This window comes from Ruditapes philippinarum, unplaced genomic scaffold (genome assembly GCF_026571515.1).
Source record: "Ruditapes philippinarum isolate M1 unplaced genomic scaffold, ASM2657151v2 ctg460_1_1_1_1, whole genome shotgun sequence".
NCBI classification, from domain to species: Eukaryota; Metazoa; Mollusca; class Bivalvia; order Venerida; family Veneridae; genus Ruditapes; species Ruditapes philippinarum.
This window is the reverse complement of record NW_026862814.1, coordinates 10,662-35,665: the sequence shown is the minus strand read 5'-3', so window position 1 is coordinate 35,665 and position 25,004 is coordinate 10,662. Positions and strand designations below refer to the sequence as shown.

The following is a 25,004-nucleotide window of genomic DNA, read 5'->3' as shown; positions in this document are numbered from 1 at the left end:
TTGAAAAGATAAAGATCGTTTTATTACTTAAAAATATTTTACCGTTTACAGCATTGTTTAAGGTGATTTCGCTTTGTCAGCCATGTTTGTTTTCACTAAGTCTGTCCAAAGTGAAAGTAGGCCAAAATTTATATAACAACAAAGGTAACAATGTAAAATGATGAACCATTTGAAATTTCACTTTTAGGTTTATGTTTTAAGGAAAATTATAAACCAAAATAAAAATGATAACAATAAGAATATTTACCTTGAATGTGCTTCATTTCTGAAGACCAAGAACATTCTGTTGCACAGTTTTATACACATTTCATGAATGGCAAGTGACTTAGTGAAAACAAACATGCCTGACAAAGCGAAATCACCTTAAACAAGCAGAGTTATCTTCTCTTGGACTGTTCTCAGAGCTTTAGGAAGTGTGTTTACGAGAAAAAGAAATAATCAACAAACAAGAATTGTGCTTTGGCTTTCAAACAATTTAGTAAGTGGTGTGAGGCTTTTCACTTTGAATTTTTACCGGCTTCTAATGTGACTGTCGGTTTATATTTGGTGCACGTAGTTAGAGAATCACCGACTTGCAGTCGTTCTAAGCTGAATCTGATTTTTTTATGATATTAATCGGGCTCATATTGTTTAAAATTGTGTTAGTCCATGTAGCAATGATTGGTTAAAATTGTGCCTTCATGGTTGTATTAGAAAGATTTCTAAACCAATTAGTAAGAAAGAGCCTATCACAGTAGTGTTCTTAAGACTTTAATTCATATATATGCTTCTGTGGACAGTTCTTTAGGAGATTTGAGAAACTGTTGTATGTTTATATTATCTTTTGCAGGATTTTTTCGTATAAGTGAGTGTTTGGATATAAGGAGATGTGATATTTTCATTTGTGATTCTTACTGTGAAATTTATATAGAAAAATCCAAAACGGATGTTCTGAGTGATGGAAACACTGTAGTCATTGCTCGGACCGGAACTTCCTCCTGCCCTGTAAGTTTATTAGAACGTAACTTAAGGTTAGCTAATATTCAACCAGATTCAAACGAATTCATTTTCAGACAGATTTATTTTGACAAAAGTTCCCGTTCGTATCAATTGAAAAATATTGATAAACCTATTTCTTATTCCTGCATACGCGACGTACTTAAAGGAATTTTAGTTCTCTTGGCTTCGTTCAAACAAAGTATAGTTTACATTCGTTTAGGTCCGGTGGTGCGTCTACTTCAGCAAATAATAACGTTTATCGGATAATTAATTCAAAGACATGGTAGGTGGAAGTCCGTGTCTGCGAATGATGGATACATTAAAAACTCAATGGAAGATCGTTTGTGTCTAAACATTTAAATTTATAAGGTGTTCCTATGATGTTATGTATACGCATTTATAAATCAAAATTTGTTCACATAATTTATTTAATTGTTTTATTTTAGATGTTAAATAAATGTGTTAAAGATAAGTGGCGAACTCGATGATGGTTATGGAATTGTATTTCAGTTACTATATGGCGGCCGTAGGCTGCAATATTTCTGGCGGCCGTAGGCTGCAATATTTCTGACGGCCGTAGGCTGTGATTAATTAATATTTCTGGTGGCCGTAGGCTGAGATTAATTTATGGCGGCCGTAGGCTGCAATATTTCTGACGGCCGTAAGCTGTGATTAATTTATGACGGCCGTAGGCTGCAATATTTCTGGTGGCCGTAGGCTGTGATTAATATATGAAGACCGTAGGCTGTAATATTTCTGGTGGCCGTAGGCTGAGATTAATTTATCTTTAATATTTCTGGCGGCCGTAGGCTGTGATTAATTTATGACGGCCGTAGGCTGTAATATTTCTGGTGGCCGTAGGCTGAGATTAATTTATCTGCAATATTTCTAACGGTCGTAGGCTGTGATTAGTTTATGACGGCCGTAGGCTGCAATATTTCTGACGGCCGTAGGCTGTGATTAATTTATGACGGCCGTAGGCTGTAATATTTCTGGTGGCCGTAGGCTGTGATTAATTTATGACGGCCGTAGGCTGTAATATTTCTGGTGGCCATAGGCTGATATTAATTTATCTGTAATATTTCTGGCGGCCGTAGGCTGCGATTTATTTATGGCGGCTATAGGCTGCAGAATTCTTTGGCGGTCGTAGGCTGTGTTTTTAGGCAATTTGGCGCAAAGTCAACGGATAGTATGATATTTTGATTTACAATGGACTATATGCATACTAAGGCTTTATGCTCTTATGGAGAGAAACTTGTTATTTAATCCGATCTATGCTGCAGAATCAGAATTTTCAGGTTTGCAAAATTAGGTTTACATGATGCACTGGAATTCTATTGGATTTACGCAGATGCCTGCCTGTTATTATTCGCAGCTGTTTTCAAATTTTATTTCTTACGAATTTTTCAAAATATTAATTCCTGTAAGTTCTTTCTTTATTCCGATATATGCTCGATAATTGATTGATAATGGTATTGATGGCAAATTCCTAAGGATTATTCGCAACATGTACAATAACATTAAGTCATGTGTTCAATCTAATGGGGAAGTTTCCTCCATGTTTTCGTGCGACTGTGGCGTGAGACAAGGGAAAAATCTTTCCCCCCCCCCCTCTTGTTCTCACTTTTTCTTAATGATTTACTCGATATTCTGGCATCTAAATGTAATGACGGAATTTCTCTAGAATGCCAAATTGACAATATTGATAGTTTTTTTAAGTATATTAGTGTTACTTTTTGCAGATGACACGGTTCTTATTTCAAAAACCCCGCAAGAATTCCAAAAATGTTTAAATGATTTTAACGATTATTGTCATAGATGGGAATTAGAAATCAATACTAGCAAAACCAAAGTTATTATCTTTGGTTCAAATACACGTGGGGTACGCAATATGTCATTTACGCTTAATGGAAATGCTCTGCAAATAATCGATAGTTATAAATACTTAGGCGTTATGTTTAGTCCTAATGGGAAATTTAAGAAAGCAAGAGATCATTTGATTACACAAGCTAGAAAAGCAATGCACCTTTTGTACAAACGAATTAATAATCTTTGTTTACCTCTTGATTTACAACTCAAACTATTTGATAACACCATTGTTCCAATTTTGTTATTTTCATGCGAAACATGGGGAATAGAAAATACTCAAGACATCGAAAAAGTACATATTGAATTTTTGTGTAAAATAACAAATTACAGAAAAAGTACTCCTGCGTACATGCTCTATGGCGAATTATGTAGATATCCGCTTGAAATTGTTATCAAAACACGTATTATTAAATTTTGGAACATTTTAGCGCAATGTCAACAATATTAATACTCAAATTTTATCTACAAATTTATGTTAAATATTGATTACACATTCAAATGGCTTGATTATGTTAAAACTACCCTTGATCTAACCGGTCATAGTGAAATATTCCTTATTCAAAATTCTTCGAACTTATGTAACGTTCATTTGTTAATTAAACAAACACTGATTGATCAATTTATTACCGACTGGTTTAGTAGTATGCAACTATCAAATGAAGGCAAAACTTGTTTAAATCTCAGTTTGAGCGTGAAGACTATTTGATGTCATTTCCTTACCTATTCTCAAGTTTAGGACTGCAAATCACAAATTCCCTGTTGAAACTGGCCGTTGTTCTAATATCCCATATGTTAATAGAAAGTGTCCACTATGCCAAAACGACTTAGGTGATGAATTCCATTAGTTGATGGTTTGTAATTATTTCACCGAAAAAAGAAAGCAGCTTATTTCAAATTATTTTCACAGTTATCCAAATATCAATAAATATAAGAACTTCTTAAAAGCAGTAACAGCGAAATCCTAAAAAATCTTAGCATATTTATAGCGCACATCATGAACACATTTACACGTTAGTTTTACTTTTTGAAATAGTATTTTACTCAGACAGTCAATGACATTCCATAGTAACAGTAATGAATGACGTAAATAAGTTTTACACGCTTTCCACGTGCTTTAATCTCCTATAGAAATTAGACAGTTAAATATTGCTGTCCCCATACTTAATTTTATGTTAAGTTTTAAGGTTAAAAAAATGTTTCTATTATCTATCATATTTGACGTAAAACATATAATTGTTTTCTATTTGATACCCACACATGTATTTATTTACTTGATTATTGTAATGTCAGTTCTTACAAATGTAACCTTGACGAAATAAAAGAATGTTGTATTGTATGTATAGGATATCGACCGAGTACGAGGTCTTTCTGTTTAGGAAAGACCTGGTCACGAATTTCATGTGACACCGAGAGCGCGTAGCGCTCGAGGTGTTTCATGAAATTCGTGACCAGGTTTTTCCTAAACAGAAAGATCGATGTACGAGGCCGATATCCAACTTACACACCGTCAAAGTAATTGCTTGAGTAATGGCTGATCTGAAACATTTGATGTAATGCACAAAGATTATTTTTTTAACACCGCTCATTTACAGGTAAGCTTCTATCAACGTTCTGCTTAAATATAATATATATATCTTGCATTTAACACTGCTTTTCCCTTTAAAAAATAATAAAAAATGTAAATGTGCAATTTGTCAATAATAAAGAGAATGGGTCTGTAATGGAAGGTTTGTTAAAGAATGAATAATTATGTTGATTGTATTTCGTATAAGACATTGCAAATTCTAGGACATTTGCCCCCTCCCCCGAACAGTTTTCCTCTCGGACGAGTGCCCCCTTTATGCTGTGGCAAATTGTTACTTGTAGAGGTAATCTCGTGTATGAATATTATGTATTGTATTTTATTTGTTTATGTTTTTTTTGTTTTTACAAATTTGCGCAGTTTTTGTTTATTTAAGCACAATTAGAATTTCGACAAAATGCGATAAACAATTCAAAAATTAATTTTCAACATTTTTAAAACATGGTGGGGGGAAGCAAACGTCCAACCCTTCCAAAGATATGAAGGGGCAAATGTCCGCTACTGAAAAAATGGAGAAAACTTCCGAGGGAACAACTGTCTGAGGGCAAATGTCCGGATACCCAGCAGACCAGGAAAATACTTACATATGTTTCTTGTTGGCAAGTGTGAGATACATTTGAAGATGATCGTATAAAGAGTTATAGAATAAAGTATGATCGCTCATCATATAAATCGTTATACTAAATCACTTATAACTTTGCATTAACATTTCTTTTTCAAGATTTCTTATAATAATATCCGAATCGTTTCTATCGCTATTTTAATAACTAATGGGAGATGTGCCCAATATAGACCAATCCACTTTAAGTACTTGTATATGCATGTCATTATAAGCTAGCTTTGGATTATACCTTTAACGTTGTAGTGTAGCATTCTTTGAAACTAAGCCCTGGATTCGAAGGTTTTCAGGGGAACATTATCTTGTTTAAAAGAATGTATCCAGATTTTGTAAGACAGGAATATTATGACAATCGTTTACATTTTATTTTCATTTTCAATTTTTGATTGCATTTCATGTTTTCTTTGTCTGCGCATAAGCAGGTCTATTTTTTCACGTGTTTTTCATGACCGGGTCTGTCTGACTAGAACAGACCTGTGCACGTGCAAAAGATAGACCTCATAACGGACTTTCTTTTGTTTAAACAGGTCTATCCGAAAAATATAGACTTGTCACAAACAATAGAGGAGGTGTGTAATGTATTGTTTTGCTACCAATAATAAGCCATATTCCTATTTGTGTCTTGTTTTATATTAATTATATATTCAGTGTAAATTTTATCACTGTTAAGGATATTTACAGTTTGACGACTTTGATAAGGAAATGATAGTTTTACTCGCGTTTTAAGGAGTAATATAATTATTTCCGTTTAAAAGTCGGTAAAATGTCGTCTGCTTATGTTTTGCATATTCATTTAGCGTATAAATATTGGCGGGAAAATGCTCGCTTTTCTCGTGCTGAGTAAAAAAGCACAACTCGGCGTGTTTTAGGCCTTTCGAGGCTTTTACATTGGTAGCGAAACATATCTTTTTAGTAATTCCTACCCACCCAACCAATTTATCTTAATTAGAACATCTTATAACTGACAATTTTTGTTATAATGTATATATAGATCGGATTTGTTCAAGTTTTAATAATAAGTTTTTCGTTTCAGTTTTCCTTCATCCGATGCTTTCATGTGGCTTTCGTCATTTTCTGGTTCTTCGATGTACTTTATTTTTTGTGCATATTGAGCTGATTTTCCAATTCGACGAATGCTTTCTTTAGTCCATGATAGCGATGACGTATTACAGACGCCAGGCGATATATCTTGATTTTGAAATGAATTGTCAATAATAAGCCATATTCCTACGTGTGTCTTGTTTTATATTAATTATATATTCAGTGTAAAGAATGTATTAGGTTTTATCACTGTTAAGGATATTTACAGTTTGACGACTTTGATAAGGAAATAATTGTTTTACTCGCGCTTTAAGGGGTAAAAGATTTTACATAATATGTTTGTTTTGTTTTTGTTTTTGTTTTTTTGTTGTTTTTTGTTGTTGTTGTTTTTTTTGTTTTTTTTTGTAGTTTTTTCAATTTCTAATACTATTTTGCAGATAAATGATATATTCTTAAGTCGATTATCTTGACCTTGTACAGTTAGAGTAATTGCAAAGAAAACTTAGTGCAAGAAGACTATTGCCTTATTACATGCACGAATAGTCATCTGATCAATTTAACAATAATTACCAAATCTTACTAGTAAAGTAAGATAGTAGCAATATTCCAAGCTGTCATTACGACAGCTATATCAGCCGTTCACGACTGACAAACAAAGCTTATCAACAATATTTGAGGACTATCAGTCTATTTTTCCGCAAGCTTATTAACAATATATAATATGTCCTCTTTTATTTTGACTTTCCATTTCAATTCGATGACTTTTCTGTGGGTGTCAACATGCCTGTGCCTTTTTTTACTGTTTTGTTTCATTTCTATATTACTTATTTATTTATTTATTTATCTATATTCTTTCTTTCTTTCTTTCTTTCTTTCTTTCTTTATTTTCATTTTAATTTCTTTCTTTCTTTTTTTCTTTATTTATTTGTTTTATTTATTTATTTATTTAAATTTATTTATTTATTTATTTATTTATTTATTTATTTATTTATTTATTTATTTATTTATTTATTTATTTATTTATTTTTTTATTTATTTATTTATTCATTCATTCATTCATTCATTCATTCATTTATTTATTTATTTATTTATTTATTTATTCATTCATTTATTCATTCATTCATTTATTCATTCATTTATTCATTTATTCATTTATTCATTTATTCATTTATTTATTCATTTATTCATTTATTTATTTATTTATTTATTTATTTATTTATTTATTTACGTATTAAGTACTTACTTATTTTGGAAAAATGAGTGAGGTTTAGTTTAAACATTATTTGTTTAAATTTATTTGATTTGTTCTGGAATCATCTGTGAAAACGAGGTTAGAGACCTCAGCAAGATTCCTATACATAATTATATTATAAGTAGAAGACAAATTTTATCCCTTTAGGATCGTCTGTGTTGGTTAAGTTTGTATAATAGCAGAGCAATTTCAATCCCAATGTTTATCTAACTTTTATAGAAACAGGTTGTCTTATACTTAGCCATAAATTTACAAACCCTTCTATGACTTTCTCAACGGAAAATAAAGAGTTAAATGCAGAAATCGAAACTTTTTTTGACAAATACTGACGGCAAGAAAGGAAGTGGGAAAAAAAGACGAAACATTCCATTTTTCTGAAAGTATATCTTATCATACCAGTTGACACTCAGTAAATGTTTCACTATGGCAACTAAAACGATTTTACCTGATTTCTTAAAATCAATTAACTTAATTTAATTAAGGAGAAATACATGTGGAAAAAAGTGAGAAAAATTAGATTCAAAATACACTGCAATGCCAAACCGTTATCTAGAATATTAAATCTTCTCACACGATTTTTGATATAATTGGCAACGCCCACACACACATTTGAGCCGTGTCACGGCAAAACCAACATAATGAGTTTGCGACTAGCATGGATCCAGACCAGCCTGCGCATCTGCGCAGTCTAATTAGGATCCATGCTGTTCGCTATCAGTTTCTCTACTTGTTATACGGTTTGTAAGCGAACAGCATGGATCCTGATCAGACTGCACGGATGCGCAGACTGGTCTGGATTCATGCTGGTTGCAAACCCATTATGTATGTTTTGTCGTGACAAGGCTCATATCTTAATTAATGCTGAGATGTTTTGTTTTTTTTTAGTTATTCATTTAGTTTTTTTAAATACTATGTCAAGTACTGATAAGTAGGTTTAGATAAGTAGAATTCAAGTGCCGTGTGGCAGCTGTAAAATGTCACCCTGTACTTCATTTTAGTGTTGATATTATTTTTCTGGTCCTTCGATATTATTGATTCCAGCACGTTAATATTGAAGATTAAAAATCGTCTAATCCGATGCTAGGGACGTGTGAGGTGCACCACTTTTACATCATAATCTCTTACGAACATACCCAATCAAACTGTCGACTATGCAATTTTCATATTACTATAGTTTCAATTGCTTCCTAGTGGATCACTTATTTTAGATTTGTAGTCATATAAATAAATGAAAACATTTTACGAACGGAAGTCATTAAGAGAGTGATTTTTCATCATAATTGGTTGTGTACGAAATGAGGTCGAGATGTTGAAACAAGAACAAAAACAAAAAAAAAAAAATTAACAACCCCAAAACAACAACAAAAAAACCAACATTAACAACAACACAACATTTATCTATTTTGTCGTGTTTAGGTTTATACTTGTAAAAGAAAAATACTGCTGAATTTTCTATCTTTCTTATTTTATTAATATATAACTCATAATTTGCTTATCTTTTTTTTTAAATATAACATTTTGTGATATGTATAACATTCTTCTTTTGCAAATACTGAAAGCGAATATGTGAATTAATATTTGAAGTTATTATATAACAGGGATTGTTTGTTTGAGTGTTAACATATTAGGTTTATTAATGGCAATGTAAAGCTATATCCCTTGACATATTTATTTTATAAAATATGTAAAGGATAAAGGGTATGTTGTTTCTATAATGCAATAGCTGATTCTCGGAATGGTTGTGAAGTAAAATATCTCTGTTATTAAACACACATAAATATTGTACGTAAAAAGACTAACAGCTTCACCAGCACGAACTATAATGCTGCTATTTTCAGCAGAGCTTTTACCGTCTAGCAATACACGCCACTATTCACTCTTGGGAAAATATTTTTTTCATTTCGTATATTTTGAAGTTATTCTCTGTCAAAACAATTTGTAAAGTACATACACATACAATCAATGAAATAAAAATAAACGTTTTTCTACGCTTCCGACATTTTGTCTTGTTCAGAAAAATATTCACATTTTAGATTATAGAGTGTATTCCTTGTTTTAGCTGCAGACATCATATATTGTAGAACTTTACATACTTTAACTTTATAAACTTAAATGTTGGATGTATTTATAGAAAATTCTTGTTATTTGGTGCGTCACGTGATTGCATTGTAGCAAATGAGAATTAACTCTATAATCCTAAATGTCAATTAAAGTCGAATGAACAACTTAACAAGTTAATAGTTATCACTTATAATATTTGCATAAACTAAACATGTGCGCTGTGAATGTCATTTGTCAAGTTATGGGAACATTCAAAAACTAGTATCTGCAGTGAAAGAGTTGGGTTGAATAAATCATTTGATATACATGCAATTAACATATCCATTTCATTTACTTTAAAGGAGAAATAATGACATAGTAAAAATACATGTACATTTGGTTAACACATAAGTAAAAGATAGTATTGCTTAACATAAAGATATAAAGATAATACATTATGTATATTGAAAAAATTACGTGATCCTCCATTCAGCAGCCACCCTGTCTTAAGCAGCCAAAATGACTGCATCCCTTGGCTGGCTATTGAAGAGAGTTTTGACTGTATGTGCTAATTGCACGTGCATGCAACGGTAAAAGCACTCCGTGTTAGGTTACACAAGCAAATGAATATATCATCCCTTTAACTCGAACACACATAACATCGCTTACACACATTATGCACGCTTTCATACCCAAACGCACATTTACACATTACATTTATTGATTATATTAAAATAAAATCTATTGCATCAAATACATTTAAAAAATATTATACAAATGATAAGTATATAACAAAATGCAAATGGGTAAGGCAACAATTTCTAGCAACATTAGAATAAGCCCTTCCCAGAATTATAAAAGTTGTAAAATAAAAAGAAAACTCTATACACCTACTTCTAATTTGAATTGTTTTATGTAAAATCAACAATAAGTTTATACAAATTTATTTTAGTTCGATTGTGTTGAAGCACTCTCGAATCCGTTCCTGGAACCAACCAGTACTAAGCAATGAATGTAAAGATTCTTGCTCAAGGAAACAACGGCTTTTCCCCGACAGGGTTTAACACCCACGCGGTCAGCAATCCTTATCAACAATTGATAGTAATAAAACGAAATCATTTTATTTTGTCGAAAAAGTTTGATAATATTGAACAGATCTGAATGTATTCAGCATTAGCATTTACTTGTTCAGTGCAAGCAGAAAATTGTCCCAAAATAAAATTTCCCCTTCAGCATCTGCTGTGTACTCAATAAACGTGTTTGATTTCATCCAGTCCAACATTTCATTTGACATGTTCCTAGCCGGTACATCTTCTAGGACAATAATAATAAGGCAATTAGTCCCTCCTCGAGAGTAAATGCTTTCCATTCTCGCCATATTAAACTCATACACACACCATTTTCTTTTCAAGAACTCTTTCGATAGAACGACCACAGTCTTTGCACTATTCCTAATGGCTTGGATAATATTGTCAGCAATATCGTTGCCAGGTAAGAAATGTTTGTCATGCAAGCACAATTTTAAGTGTTGTTCTTCTAGTTTTGGGATCATCTTGTCAAGAATAAAACGTAAATCTTCGTTAGCATATGATATAAACGCATCGTACATAAACACGTCGTTTGACTGGTGATCTAGTCTAGTATAACCAAAATGTTTTATTTTTGTCATCCGCATTAGGTACCTTAATTTCCATCTATTTCTGTAAACCATCCCACCAATAACAACCGAAAGGAACACAGATATTCCAATTGAACAGACAACAATTACTAAATCGTATTTTCGACAATTCTTATCAAGGTTGATCACTTCCTTTATAAATTCTTCTGCATTTATACTGTCACCATATTTGTTCTGGAATGAGTAATTATCGAAATTTTTCATGTTTCTCCGATACTTTACCAAAAATTTTAAAAAGTCAATTTGCTTAGAATCACAACCTATTGGCAATGAGTTGTTTGTAAGATCAATTGTAAAGTGCTTGTGTAAACGTTTTGCGTTTGATTCCATTTTCTCCATCAGTTTGCGCGGGAGCAAATGAATAGAGTTCAATCTCAAGTTTAAATGTATCAGATTGTTTAAATCAGTAACCTCAGCAGTCCATGATTCAATGTTGTTTACACTGAGGTCTAGTGTCTCGAGTTGAGACATGTTAAAAAATACATTTTCATGTAGCTTTGAAATAATGTTTGATGATAAATTCAAAAACTTAACATTCGCTAACTTGTTAAATATAAAAGGTCCATAATCATCATTCGAAAGAACTAATCCAAGAAAGTTCTCTTGAAGCTGTAGGTTTTCAACGTTAATAAAACCGTCAAAGAAATTCAACCCAACATGGGAGCAATAATTGCGCGATAACTTCAGATATGTGATATTTGGAAACGGGCCAATCGGTCCAACCCAAGAGTAAAGAATGTTAGCCGAAGCATCAATGTATTCAATTGGATGAGGCGTTGGAAGTATCAGGAAACTCGATAAGTTGTACTGCATGTTACAATTAGAATATTCTAATCTTGTCAGATGTTTTGGAAATATCGGTAGATTAATTCTCAAATAATTGTCATCTTCGTCAAAGTAGTGACATTCGTTCCCTTTCTTTTCGCTCATTTTCAGAAGAAACTTTGCTTGAGCAAATGGACAAGTTGAAGTAGTGGTAATCATTTCAGGAATACTTCTTTTAGGTTCTTTTTCATATAAAGTCGGATCATGAGCAATATTTTGGTAATTTCCATAGAATTCTTTTACATTTGTGAAGCACCCTAACTGAAGAAAATATGGACCGAAGGTGAACTTATTATCTTCTGCTCGAAAAATTTCTAAAGTGTTTGGTACCAATATCAGGGCGTTCTTTTCAATTAACTCAATTTTATTACTATTTAAAACAAGTTCAGTGATTGAAGTATTCCAGAGGTAACACATGTCTTCAATACTGACTTGATTTCCTATCCCAAATGTTGTATAAACGTGAGAATAATTTAACGATTTGATATTCGTGAATTGCAAACTGTAAGATACGTTTCTCAAATTATGGAATCCAAGTTGAAAATTCCCAGACAAATCTAAAACTTCTAAATTAAGAAGATTTTCAAATGCTCCAGCATGAATGTTAAGTATTGCACAATACGACACATTCAAGATTCTAACATGAATAAGATTTTGAAATGTGGTGTTCGTTACATACATAATATTGCAAATTCCTGTCATCCCTGCTGTCAACCCTGACAATGATACAGTATGTAATGTTTCCATTTCCCGATAAGATATAGGAAAATGTTTATTTTGGAGTCCATCTATGGTCAGTACTTCCAAACGAGAAAGATCCGATAAATTTGGATATTCTTGATCACTTTCTTTGGAATAATTCAGATTCCCGTTTAGCGTCAACTGTTGTAGCGTCTTTGGAAGTGTAAATCCCAATTTCATATTGTCATTATAAATATCCAACCTGTTGAAGCTTAAGTTAAGCAGCCTCAGATGGCTAAAGTTTGCGAAAGAAAGCTCTTCAATATTTCTTATTTTGTTTTCTCCAATATGCAAGTCTATAATAGACCTGCAACCTTTTACGTCCTCTCGTGTGATTGTTTCGTATCCATTCCGTTCGAGGTACAATACTGTAAAATTGGCTCGGACAGAAACATTAAAAACAAAGTCACATATTTTCAATAATGTCAAATTTTCATTACCTGAACAATCCAACACATTTTTATGTTTAGACTGACAATATTCCTCAGGTTCATGATTTAAATTTGTTGCATTAATGAGATATATATAATACGCTAGCAGTAATAAGTACTTCATATTGTTTAATTATTTACATGATAAGTTCAACTTAGCACATTACACTTTACAATACTTTGTATAAACGAGTGTCGCACTAGATTTCGTATCAAGAGTCTTTAACATACATCCTAATTAACTTGTCAATATAACTTTTTTCACTGATCTCAAATATAAATAAATTTAAAATGTTTATTCCAACTTACTACAATAGCAACTTTTTGCTTAACAATTAATTTCCGTTACTCGTTCATTTATAGTTCGTGGTTGAACTAAAATGTTTCTTTCGAAACTGTAATAAAAAAAAAGCTTCTTATTGGTAAGCTAGATGACCTACTTTTTGATTTTGCGCGAGATTTATCCAAATAGACGCGGCGTATTATTAAATAATCCCTTCAAATAAGCAAAATCACAATAAGTCTGACGTTTTCAAATGACTCATTGGGTAAAAAAGATGGGTAACTGATACAGCTACGGTACAATGGTCACAGTAGTATCTTTCAGCCATAGTCATATCAACATAACTTATTTACTAGTGTCTATATATAACTTAATTCAAAACGTGTACATTAAAAGAAATACTATCCCTTATATCAAGTTTTATGCGACGTTTTTATTACATATGGCAAAACAAGTGAAAATATGGTTAAAAGTCCTTAAACCGTTTTCTTTTATGTAGTGTTTTTATCTAACATGCATTTTCATACTGAACGATGATTTATTTTGTAACAATGTTTCGCACTTTGGCACGTGCAGTTCTTCAAGTATAATAAATTAAGCCACGTCACGACAAAACCAACATAGTGCGTTTGCGACCAGCATGGATCCAGACCAGCCTGCACATCCGCACAGTCTGATCAGGATCAATGCTGTTCGCTGTCAGTTTCTCTACTTGTAATAGGGTTTGTAAGCGAACAGCATGGATCCTGATCAGACTGCGCGGATGCGCAGGCTGGTCTGGATCAATGCTGGTCGCAAACGCACTATGTTGGTTTTGTCGTGACGTGGCTAAAATCCTTAAATCCCATACATGCTAGATGTGAGTGACAGTGTAACACAGTAAAATCGAAAATGAATAACGAATTGTCATACTTGACTGATTTGTCTGTTTATCGTAAAAAAATATTCACCATTATTTTAATATATCAAATACGACTAAATGTACTTGCATAATTCAGGTCATTGAATATATTAAAAGATGGACGTTGACATATGCAAGTATCGTCTTTCAAATAAAAATGGTTTAGCTTTTATGTAACCACGATTGTCACACGGCTATTATTCAAAACAGAGCAAAAAATATCCGGAATTTGCAAGGGGATTTTCCTATGAAAACCTGGAGCATAAAGATAAAACAATTTCAGAAAAAAAAATTCTTTCGTGATTAACTTTTGTTCACACTGCCTTTTTCTTGTAAATTGCTCACATGAATTCTTCATTTACCATCTTAAATATCTTATTAACTTGTACAAATTTCTCTTCTTTTTTAAATACAAGTACACAATCGAGATGTGAAGAAGTTAAGTATCAGTATATTAATATTATAAAATGCCAGCATTATATACGTTTATACACAAGCTTGATTTGTATAAAATGTCCAAATTGTATCTGAAAACAAATTTTAGATTATCAATAGTATCCAAATCTGAAAAATTTAAAACAGACAAACATAAAACAAAAACAACAACAAACAAACAACAACAACAACAAACAGACAAACCAACAAACTTGAACCCTCTCCCCCCCCCCCCCCCCCCCCCCCCCCCCCCCCTCGCCTCTCCCCAATAAAGTAACGATTTTTAGAATAGTTCTGAAGAAATACAAATGAGCCTCGTCACGACAAAACCAGCATAATGGGTTTGCGACCAGCATTGATCCAGACCAGCCTGCGCAGTCTGATCAGGATCCATGCTATTCGCTTACCAACTCTATTACAAGTAGAAAAACTGATAGCGAACAGCATGGATCCTGATCAGACTGCGCGGATGCGCAGGCTGGTCTGGATCCATGCTGGTCGCAAACCCATCATGATGGTTTTGTCATGACACGGCTCAAATATAATCATATTCGCCAATGCGGGAGCAAAAAGAATCTTTACGGCTTAATTAAGTGGTGCAATTGTGGCAGCTTGCCATGTAATGTAATTTGGGCGGTAATTAAAATCGTGTTTAGTTATGCGAATGAACGAACATGTTTCATTAGAAATGCATTAAAATATTATAATTATATTGAACGCAATGTCGAAACAATATCTGAAGCTCTGTATAATTATAAACAAAAACATGCTTTGAACCTTCTGTCATCTTCTTTGTGTGAAAAATACCACGGAAGTTACATTCAGTAAAATGCAGGAAACGAATTTCGTTTAAACTAGAATTATTCATGTTGGCGTCGAATTTTCGTTGCATCGCATATGTCGTATCGTAGTGTTTTCCCATGTTCGCCTTTTCAAGACGAAAAAAAAACAACGAAAGGACGATAAAATTAGGGGAAAAAAGCGACATAGCGTAAATCAGCCTAAATAATTAGAAGGTATGATCGATATTCTTTTAGAATATTATTACACTAAATAACAATATAACAGCTCACACAAAGTCATGCACTTTTTGCTAAGCTCGCAAGAAATCAAACAATAATTTATTGTTTGATTTCTTGCGAGCTTAGCAAAAAGTAAAAAAAGATAAAAATAAAAAGAATATGATATTTAAAAATGGCACTATTACTTAAGTTGAACGATTAATTTAATTCCTTAAAGCTCGGTCATATGTTGAACATCAGAAAAGCTATTTTTATCAGAGAAACTGAAATTAGCGTAATTTTGTTAAAACAAAAAAATAAGATAAATAAACGAAAGCAAGAAATAAACACCCCTGCCAAAAATATTATTTATTTAATCAGTAAGTGTTCCTCACGGATACCTTACACCGGTTAATTAGACGCCGCGTGCACGCCTCAGCTAGTATATATGCATTCGTCCAATGAGCAATGGGGAAAATTTCTTGCTTTCGTTTATTTATCTTATTTTTTTGTTTTAACAAAATTACGCTAATTTCAGTTTCTCTGATAAAAATAGCTTTTCTGATGTTCAACATATGGCCGAGCTTTAAGGAATTAAATTAATCGTTCAGCTTAAGTAATAGTGCCATGTTTAAATATCATATTCTTTTTATTTTTATCCTTTTTTTATTCACCTAATAAATAGCGTGTCAATGAGGCAGTCTATATTCTAATGATTGAAGTAGGTTGTTTCCCTTTCTTTGTATATTATAATGATGTTCCGAATTCTGACCCACTGGGTTATTATTTTTTCATCGATACAAGAACATTTTGAAGAAGTACGCTTTACTATCAGCATATTATTAACTACTGAATTTGTCATTATTGGGGAGATTTTAGATAGTAGAATTTAATTATTTTGGTTTTGACAATTTTTCTTAATTCAATTTCATGTAACCAAATGTTTGAAATAATATGTTATAACATCGGTTGTTCTGAAATTATAAGAAAATTCATATATAAGGTTAGAGTTAATTTGCATACATTTGTATTTGGCAGCAAATGCTACCATGGAAGAGTCATATATCTATGATATAAGCATGTCAAACTGCAAGATAAACTAAATGTTCAGTTTTTTTTTCATGGCTTCAAGTATTCACTTTAAGACTAAGATATTACTTAATTAAAAAACTTCGTCAATTTTTGACAACCAAAGTCTCCTATACTATTTTTTTTTTCAAGTAGATTTCGGATGCACTTGTATATATTTATTGCACATATTGTTTACTGTGAAAACTGATGTAGTTTATCATATGGATTGTTATTACATTTACTATAGTGGTTATTGCATTATTCCAGAACAAATTCATTCACAATATTTTTTTACCGTGCATTGTTTTATTTACGAGTACATCAACTTGTCTGATATTCCGATATAGACTACTCTGTAAGACACATTTAGCGTTACATGTATAAGAGTAAACAAGTAACTATTAACTTTGAAAATTACAGAAAATATATGTAAAGCAACACCTCATGCATGTACCTATAAATTTCACGGCATTCAATTAACAAAACAGCACATTTTTTTTTTTAAATGTCTGTTAAAGATTTAAATGTTTAATTTAATTATTTAATTAAAGCCGGAGAAATCCCTGCCCTGGTAGGGAGAATTTTGTAGGCGTGTTTATCAGATAAATCATGCAAAGGACGCTGTACCTGTGCTTAATTTAGCTGATGTAAACAAACACTATAGCAGACGATAACATTAGTTGCTCCCTTCCTAGAGTAATATTTCAAGTTTCTACTGGAAAGTTAACACTACCACGTGGCTTAAATAGTCAAGTTGCAGGTTTAAGCCACTAGATGGCGCTGGGGCAGATTTCCATGGTATTTTTGACATGCTTCACATCTAACATCCTTTTTTTGAAATAGTAAAATAACCAAGAAGTATTTTGCCTAAAAACTTTTTGTATAACTTCTTTGCAACATTTGAAATAAAATGGTAGAGAAAATATCACAAAAGATTCACTTAAATGTACTTTGTGAAAAAAAATCAGTTAACTGTCAAAAATTTGAAAATCCCGGGGCGGAGTAAATGGGGTCATGAACTGCAGGTTGTAAACAAATACACGTGGCAGTGTTAACTTTCCAGTAGAAACTTGAAATATTACTCTAGGAAGGGAGCAACTAATGTTATCGTCTGCTATAGTGTTTGTTTACATCAGCTAAATTAAGCACAGGTACAGCGTCCTTTGCATGATTTATCTGATAAACACGCCTACAAAATTCTCCCTACCAGGGCAGGGATTTTTGCGGCTTTAAATAATAAAGTCGCAGGTTTAATTATAGATATCTAAAATGGCAATGTTACCAGAATTTAATGAATGATATAAGAATGTAATATCCTATAGAATATCTTAATTTAATTAATTGCGTTAAAAATAGCCTAGAAACATGGTCTTATTAAATTCAAATATGAGTATCTCTTCATATTTCAAAATGAAGTTTATTGCGCAACTATTATGTACGTATACATTAATTACACATATATAATTATAGATATAATTTCAACATATCAGTAACTATTTTTTCTCTACTGGCTGCCAGGTACCATGGAGAAAACTACCATCGATCTTTTTCAAACAAATAATATATATAAATATTTACGACCGGTCTGTCACATCAAAAAGAAGAAAAGGAAAAGCAATAAAATATATCAATAAATCTCATTTCTGAAGTCAACGGTTATAACACTGGATCGGTCTATAAATTTTAAATGTGATTATATACAGATCAAGTTTAAAATGATTGAAACCCAGTTTGTAGTGTCAATAGCTTATAGATGACTGCCTGCAACAATTGTTTATTTAAATATCGATAACGGCACAAATAGCGTTTTTATCAGTATAATATTTACACAATATTTCTCACAACTTTTCATTCGGGCAATGGAACAAAATCATTGATTTTCAAATTGATAATAACAAACAAATACTTGTGCCTGGTTGGGATATATAAAAAAACACATTTAGTTTGATCACAACAATGTTTTGTGGAAATCTAAATGCTATATTGAAATATATTGTATGGTTCATTGTGTGATATCAATCAATATCATTTGTATAGGTTAGATATCGTTAATATATTGCCTGAGCTATTGACAGATCAGATTTTGACAAAATGATCTTTATGCCAGCTTAAGTTAATCTTTAAAGTCTACTTAACGCATAAGATTTCTATGATTAAAGTACTGATTTGTGGAATGAAATGAAAATATTATTATATTTTAGGAAATTTAACCAAAAAATAAACTTTTAATTTTTTGGTTAAATGTGTTAAAAAAGCAGAGTTAATTGGAATTGGATTTAAATTTTAAGTGTGAAGCCATATAATATTGAGATACGATGTACATTATATAATGAAAAAGAGGCTGTGCGCGGAGTTAGTAAAAAATACTACAAATACGAGTCAACAAACCATTTTGAGTGTATCCTGATCAAAATTCATTTCCATTTTCCATAATTTCTGAGGAAAATGCAAAGTAATTAGCGAATTTAAACATAGAACGAAATTTAGCAGGAAACTTATAGAAGCAATTTTACTCAATTAACCTCTATTTCAGTGACTTAGATGTGAAAATTGGAAAATCAAATCGTTTTAATTTTTGGATGAATTAAGAAATACGCACACAACAAAATGGCATCATTGGTATCTACAATTGGGGACTTGCTACTCTGTCCAGTATGTAAGGAAATTTTACGCCAACCTCGCACGTTACCTTGTCAACACAGTATTTGCCATGACTGTCTGAAAAATCTCATAGCAAATATTGACCGTCTTGAACAGAGCCATGCAGACTTTCCATGCCCAGTATGCCGGAGTGTCACAAAACTACCGAAGGCTAGCAGTATTGAGATACAGGTGGTAGCGTTCCCCATCAATCGTTTGGTACTTTCGATGATGGATGCCATTACGCAGCATAATGATGATTGGCCAAAATGCAAACTCCACCCTGAAAAGTCAGCTGACCTTGTTTGCGTCACGCACGACATCCTTGTCTGCAGCAAATGTATTCTTACCACCCACAAGCATTGCCGTGTTCTTGATATGAATGACTATGTAAAAAGTACTTACTACACAACAAAATGTGGGGATATTAATGAAAACTTAAAGCGGTACAAAAATCATATTGGTATTGTTATGGATGAAATTTCAAACAAAATTGAAAGCGTTTCCAAAGATGAAGAAGCTCTAATGAATGAAATAGCATGTTTAAGAGACACGTTCAATACAGCATTTGATTCACTGGAAGAAAGGATATTGAATAAGGGTGCAACTTTAAAGAAACAGGGCATTTCTTGTCTACAGAAACAAAGAACAATGCTTGAAGTAAGTTTATTAGAAATAGAAAAAAATAATACTAAAGAATAAACATACTGATCCAATAAGGTACCGGTTTTAAGTTAGGTCACCCGATTACAAAATACTCTTTTATGTACTCTTTACATAAAAGAATACCGGGTATCAGGTAAACAATTCAAAGTTGCATTTTTTATATATTGTGCGAAACACTTACTGTAATCCCAAATCACGAGAGCCATGCTATCATTCTATTTGTAAAAATAATTGTGGATGCAGGATTATCAGTTAAAGATTGGAATGTAGAGGAAACCAACACAGTTTATAAGAAGCCACATTGCATTCTTGATATAATTTTTAGAGGCTTGAAGATGTTGCATCTTTAATACCACCCATGCACAAGCTCAACCAAACTGAGTCGGCAATTTTCACTTTTACTTATTGAATTGCTCTCGATGTAATTTTATCCAGATTTTATTGATATCTCTGGTCCATATAACTTCGATATTGCCCATAAAATCAATGCGTTACAAGGGAAATGAGTTGATCGTATAGAAAATGGTAGAAGGCCCATGCAAGGTGCAAATATATAAGATATCCAAGATATCAACCAATAAATGGAGGTCCTATGAGGAAGGTAGAAAAAAAAATGTTCATGTTTACTGTATACTCTAATTCATGCAAGGAATGGATATGCTTAATTACTCAGATAATGGACCGATGATTGTAGAAAAAGAAATATCTATTGTAGCATTACATGAACTTGTTATATTTAGGTTGAACAATGATAATCACCTTATCGTACAAACACATCTACGAATGTTTCTAAACTCCCGGAACGGGTGGGGAAAGAGGGGCGTGAGTGGTAGTTTGCATATACCATAATAGTCCATGGTTAAATTAAGCGAGCCTGCAAAAGTTTTCTGTTTTAGACATTCTTTAGGAATTCAATTTTTCTCCTTCTCGTAGTATCAGTGACAATAACCAAATTACACATCTCCCGAGTAACCTCGAAACATATGAGAAGTAATTGTAAGGTAACTTATGTTTCAGGAGTTGATAGCTGATGTACAGACTTCCCTTTCTGAAATAGATGACGCTAAATCATCAGATATACCATCTAAACGTTTGTTAGCATTGCGTACAGCCGAGGCAAACCTCAAAATGGTGGACATGGAAATGGGAAACATTTCACTACCAGTGACAAACTTTAAACTACAGGTATTCATTGATTTTTTTTCTACTCTCAATAGTTGTTTATGTTGTCATTGAGCAAGCCGAAATCGCATTGCAATGAATACAAAAGCTTATGCAATATCGTACATTAATTCGTTTAACATTAATGTTTAGATATGTATCTAAATGTTCTACTTCCGAGTTATGCAATAAAAAATTAATCCCTTGATTATGGACTGTCTTTGAATGACAGGAATGTAACAAATATGACTGCCAATGGCAGATGCATGGATACTCTTAGATTAGCCCCTGACCCCACCTTGCTCAGCTTTTGTTTATTGTCAGTTATTTTAAACACAAGTGGGACCTCTGTCTCATATATTTGGTTTTGTGAAGTAAGAAATCATATTTTCCTTAAAGTCTTGCAACATTTTCTTTCATTGTAATAGAGGATATTTTTTAATTCTATAATATCTAAAAGTGCAGTTTTTCTGACACAAAAAAACCAAACGTTTTCATCTTGATTCCTTCATTGCAACACTTCTAACGATATTCGCCCCATTAAAAATTCGGATACACTTTACCTTTTAACATTCACACAAATGTTAACATAGGAGATGTATTGTGGTATTTATTTAATATTTGCTTGACAAAATGGCACAGCTTTCTGGTATTTAAAAGATAAGAACCGTATACGTATTAATAAAATGAAGGGAAATGTAAATATCGAATTGGATTTCAATTGTTTGACGTTGTAGAATGGAAAAAGTATGTCATATAAAATCAAAAATTTCTATTAATAGATCAGTGCTAAAATGGAAGCCTGTGTGGTCATGCTGAAAGATGCAGTTGATGTTATATCAGAGGAGAACAGTTTTGATATTCCACCGCTACCGCCACCAATTGTCACAATTCCTGCAACTCCCAAAAAGGAAGGCAAGCAGTTTAAACGAACTCCTGTAGAAATGTGTGCTGTCAAGGTCAGTTCATTTGGAGTGAGGATGCACAATGACAAGAGCCCATGTGATATAACAGGTTCAACAGTAATGCCAGATGGCAGACTTGTGCTAGTTGATTATAACAACAAAAAACTCAAAGTCCTTGATCGAGACTTCCATCTCATGTCAGATTTCAAAACCGACGGTGCATCATTCGACACAACTACATTATCACATAACCAGGTTGCAGTAACAGTGCCAAAGGATAAGAGAATCCATTTTCTAAGTCTGCAAGATGGAATGAAAACTGCTGACAGTATTCACACTCGACTGGAATGCTGGGGATTGGACTATGTGGACGAGAAACTTGTTACCGTGACTAATAGTGATGATCACATGATCCTGTTTTACAATAAGAAAGGGACAGAACTTATCTCGTGTAGCTTAGGCTCGCAAGATCCAAATATGAAATGGCCAATATCAGTGTGTGTTGATACAAAAGATAAAATTTACATCTGCTGCCAAGGTGAAGGTGACTCTGAAGATATCAACGGCTGTCTGGTGATAATAGATTCCTCAGGTCAAGTGAGAAGCATGTACATGGACCCTGGCTTGAGGAAAGCAACTAGCTGCACTAAAGATGAAGATGGGAACATTTTTATTTGCGGTTTATCTTCAGCAAATGTTCATCAAATTCCAAGATCTGGAGACCGACTTGGACAGATTATTTCTGGTCTAAGTAAGCCCATTCATGTGAAGAGTTACTGGGATACAGGTAGTTTGCTGGTTATGGAGCGATTCTGTAATGATGTATGTGTGTATCAAATGCAAGAATAGCAATTATATCTATGTGAAAATTATTGAAATAATAAAAACAATAGAAAAAAAAAACATGAAAGTTCTAGATATTTGTAAAATTCTATACTTTATTAAGGATAGGACAAATAGATCAAAACCAACACAAATTTAGATATCAATACATGTTTCGCTTTATTAGCTTCGTCAGTTGATACATAAAGGAAATGAACACATTTATTAATAGCATTTTATATCAGAGTATTGATATACTTAGTAATAATAGTGAGCTTTGAATGTAGACGCTAGTAAAAAATAATTATAAGCATTTCTATATTCTATTCTATATCAGCTTTTTTAGCTAAAAATAAAAGTAAAAACACAGTTTAATGTTTGCTTTATTACTGCTATGAATGGATGGGTCATGATTGTTATGACAATGATCATGATTGTTATAATACAAAAAATAACGACGACTCATTTGTAACATTGACAGTCCGTCAAAATATCAGATGCTTGCATTCGCGAATATATATGACAAAAATTTGTCATCTGCAAATGTCTTTTAATGTGCCATTCATTATTTATTCTCTCGTTTTTATATCACCCAAGGACATCTGTGTATTCAATTTCTTGCAAAAGGATAATTGTTACCATACATTTTAAAGGTCCATTTTCTACATAAAGGTACGGCAATTGAGATGTGCACATTTTTGCAAGGAACAGTTGCAACTGGCTGTGCAACAGTGGTTACAGTGACAAAACTGGTTCACCGATTATTTCATATTATGGCTTATAGGTAAGCTAAGATCTTCTTAAGGAATATGTTTGATTACTTGAAATCGGGCACATATAATTGTAACAAAGTGTCAATGAATCTTAGTGTAAATTTCCATGTATGATTATATCCATTGTTTCAGCAGCAAATAATAGTAAAAGCCAATAATAAACATGACATTGAGGTTTTAGATCCTGGTACAGTCAATCTCATTTTTTCGTACACGTAACGTTGTAAGACACGTTGTTAGGAAAGGAATTTTTCCTCGCTGATCTCAGCGCTCCTGACATGCATTTGAAAGAAAAGAAGAAACCATTATGTATAGAAGTTATCTTACTTCAATCAGGAGTATATGTTATACTTGTATTTTTGTCAACTTAAATATCAAATGGACTGTTAGTTAATAAAAAGAACTCCGAATCGATTTTAAAAGTTATCTATCTTACTATAATTAATCAATTGAAAAAATATCCATTTCTGACATACTATACCGTGAGAGTAACAGTTAAAATAAAAAGGGACGTAATTGCTCTTTTTGGTAAAGTTGGACAATGGTCAACGGGAGATAATCCTATATATTATATCTCTGTTCTTTTATACCTGCAGGTTTTAATTTTCTTAATGTATGAAAAGAACTTGAAGAAAGTGACAAGTTTGCAGTTAAATATTTTTTTTATTCGTGTATGATAAAAGCTAACGCAAGTTTCAGCAGTGATCTTTTTACAAATCTTCTTTCACTTTATATACTTAAAATCCAAACAGCCGGTCGAAAAGAGACCATACCAGCGATCATTTTAAGCAAAAAAAAAACTGGAATAAAAGTGTGATCCCTCGGAAGCATTGATAACAACAAAATTATAAGAACATTGCAGACTCGGTTTGTTTGAGTCTGTGATGAGGGATACTGAAAAAGTGCAACATCCCTCACGCCCCTAACACCGGCTTGAGCGTAACTCAATTTTCAACACTTAAAGTGATGGAATCAATGATCCCGAAGGACCAGAAAAACCTAACAACATGGAAGTGAAGTACGGGGCAACTTTTTACATCTGCCTTATATTGCTGTAAACAAGATCCTCCAAACTATCAAATTCAATGGCTTATCCGCAACGGAATCAGATAAATGGTTTTTAACTGTTAGCTATAGAAAAATGGTGTTTTGTACGAAAATTACACTTTATTACACGCTTTATTTACTGAAGAAAAATCGCCGTTCCAAAAGTAAACAACAGGAAGCAAACATTTTGCGTGTAATTCTCGAGAGCATAATTCGTGGGCCTTATATTGCTGTAGAGAACCT

General features: G+C 32.6%; 2 protein-coding genes across 2 annotated transcripts; one reads left to right on the top strand and one right to left on the bottom strand.

Moving 5' to 3' along the window:
- Positions 1–8,713: 8,713 nt before the first annotated feature.
- Positions 8,714–13,839, bottom strand: LOC132720300 (toll-like receptor 4). Its single transcript, XM_060704416.1, has one exon. It carries the CDS (start codon positions 13,178–13,180, stop codon positions 10,562–10,564), a length of 2,619 nt encoding a protein of 872 aa, XP_060560399.1. The 5' UTR covers positions 13,181–13,839; the 3' UTR covers positions 8,714–10,561.
- A 4,930-nt stretch (positions 13,840–18,769) lies between these two features.
- Positions 18,770–23,311, top strand: LOC132720299 (uncharacterized). The gene is made up of 3 exons (XM_060704415.1): positions 18,770–20,047; positions 21,071–21,238; positions 21,997–23,311. The coding sequence occupies exons 1-3, from the start codon at positions 19,355–19,357 to the stop codon at positions 22,966–22,968; spliced, it is 1,833 nt and encodes a 610-aa protein (XP_060560398.1). The 5' UTR covers positions 18,770–19,354; the 3' UTR covers positions 22,969–23,311.
- The last annotated feature ends 1,693 nt before the right edge of the window (positions 23,312–25,004 follow it).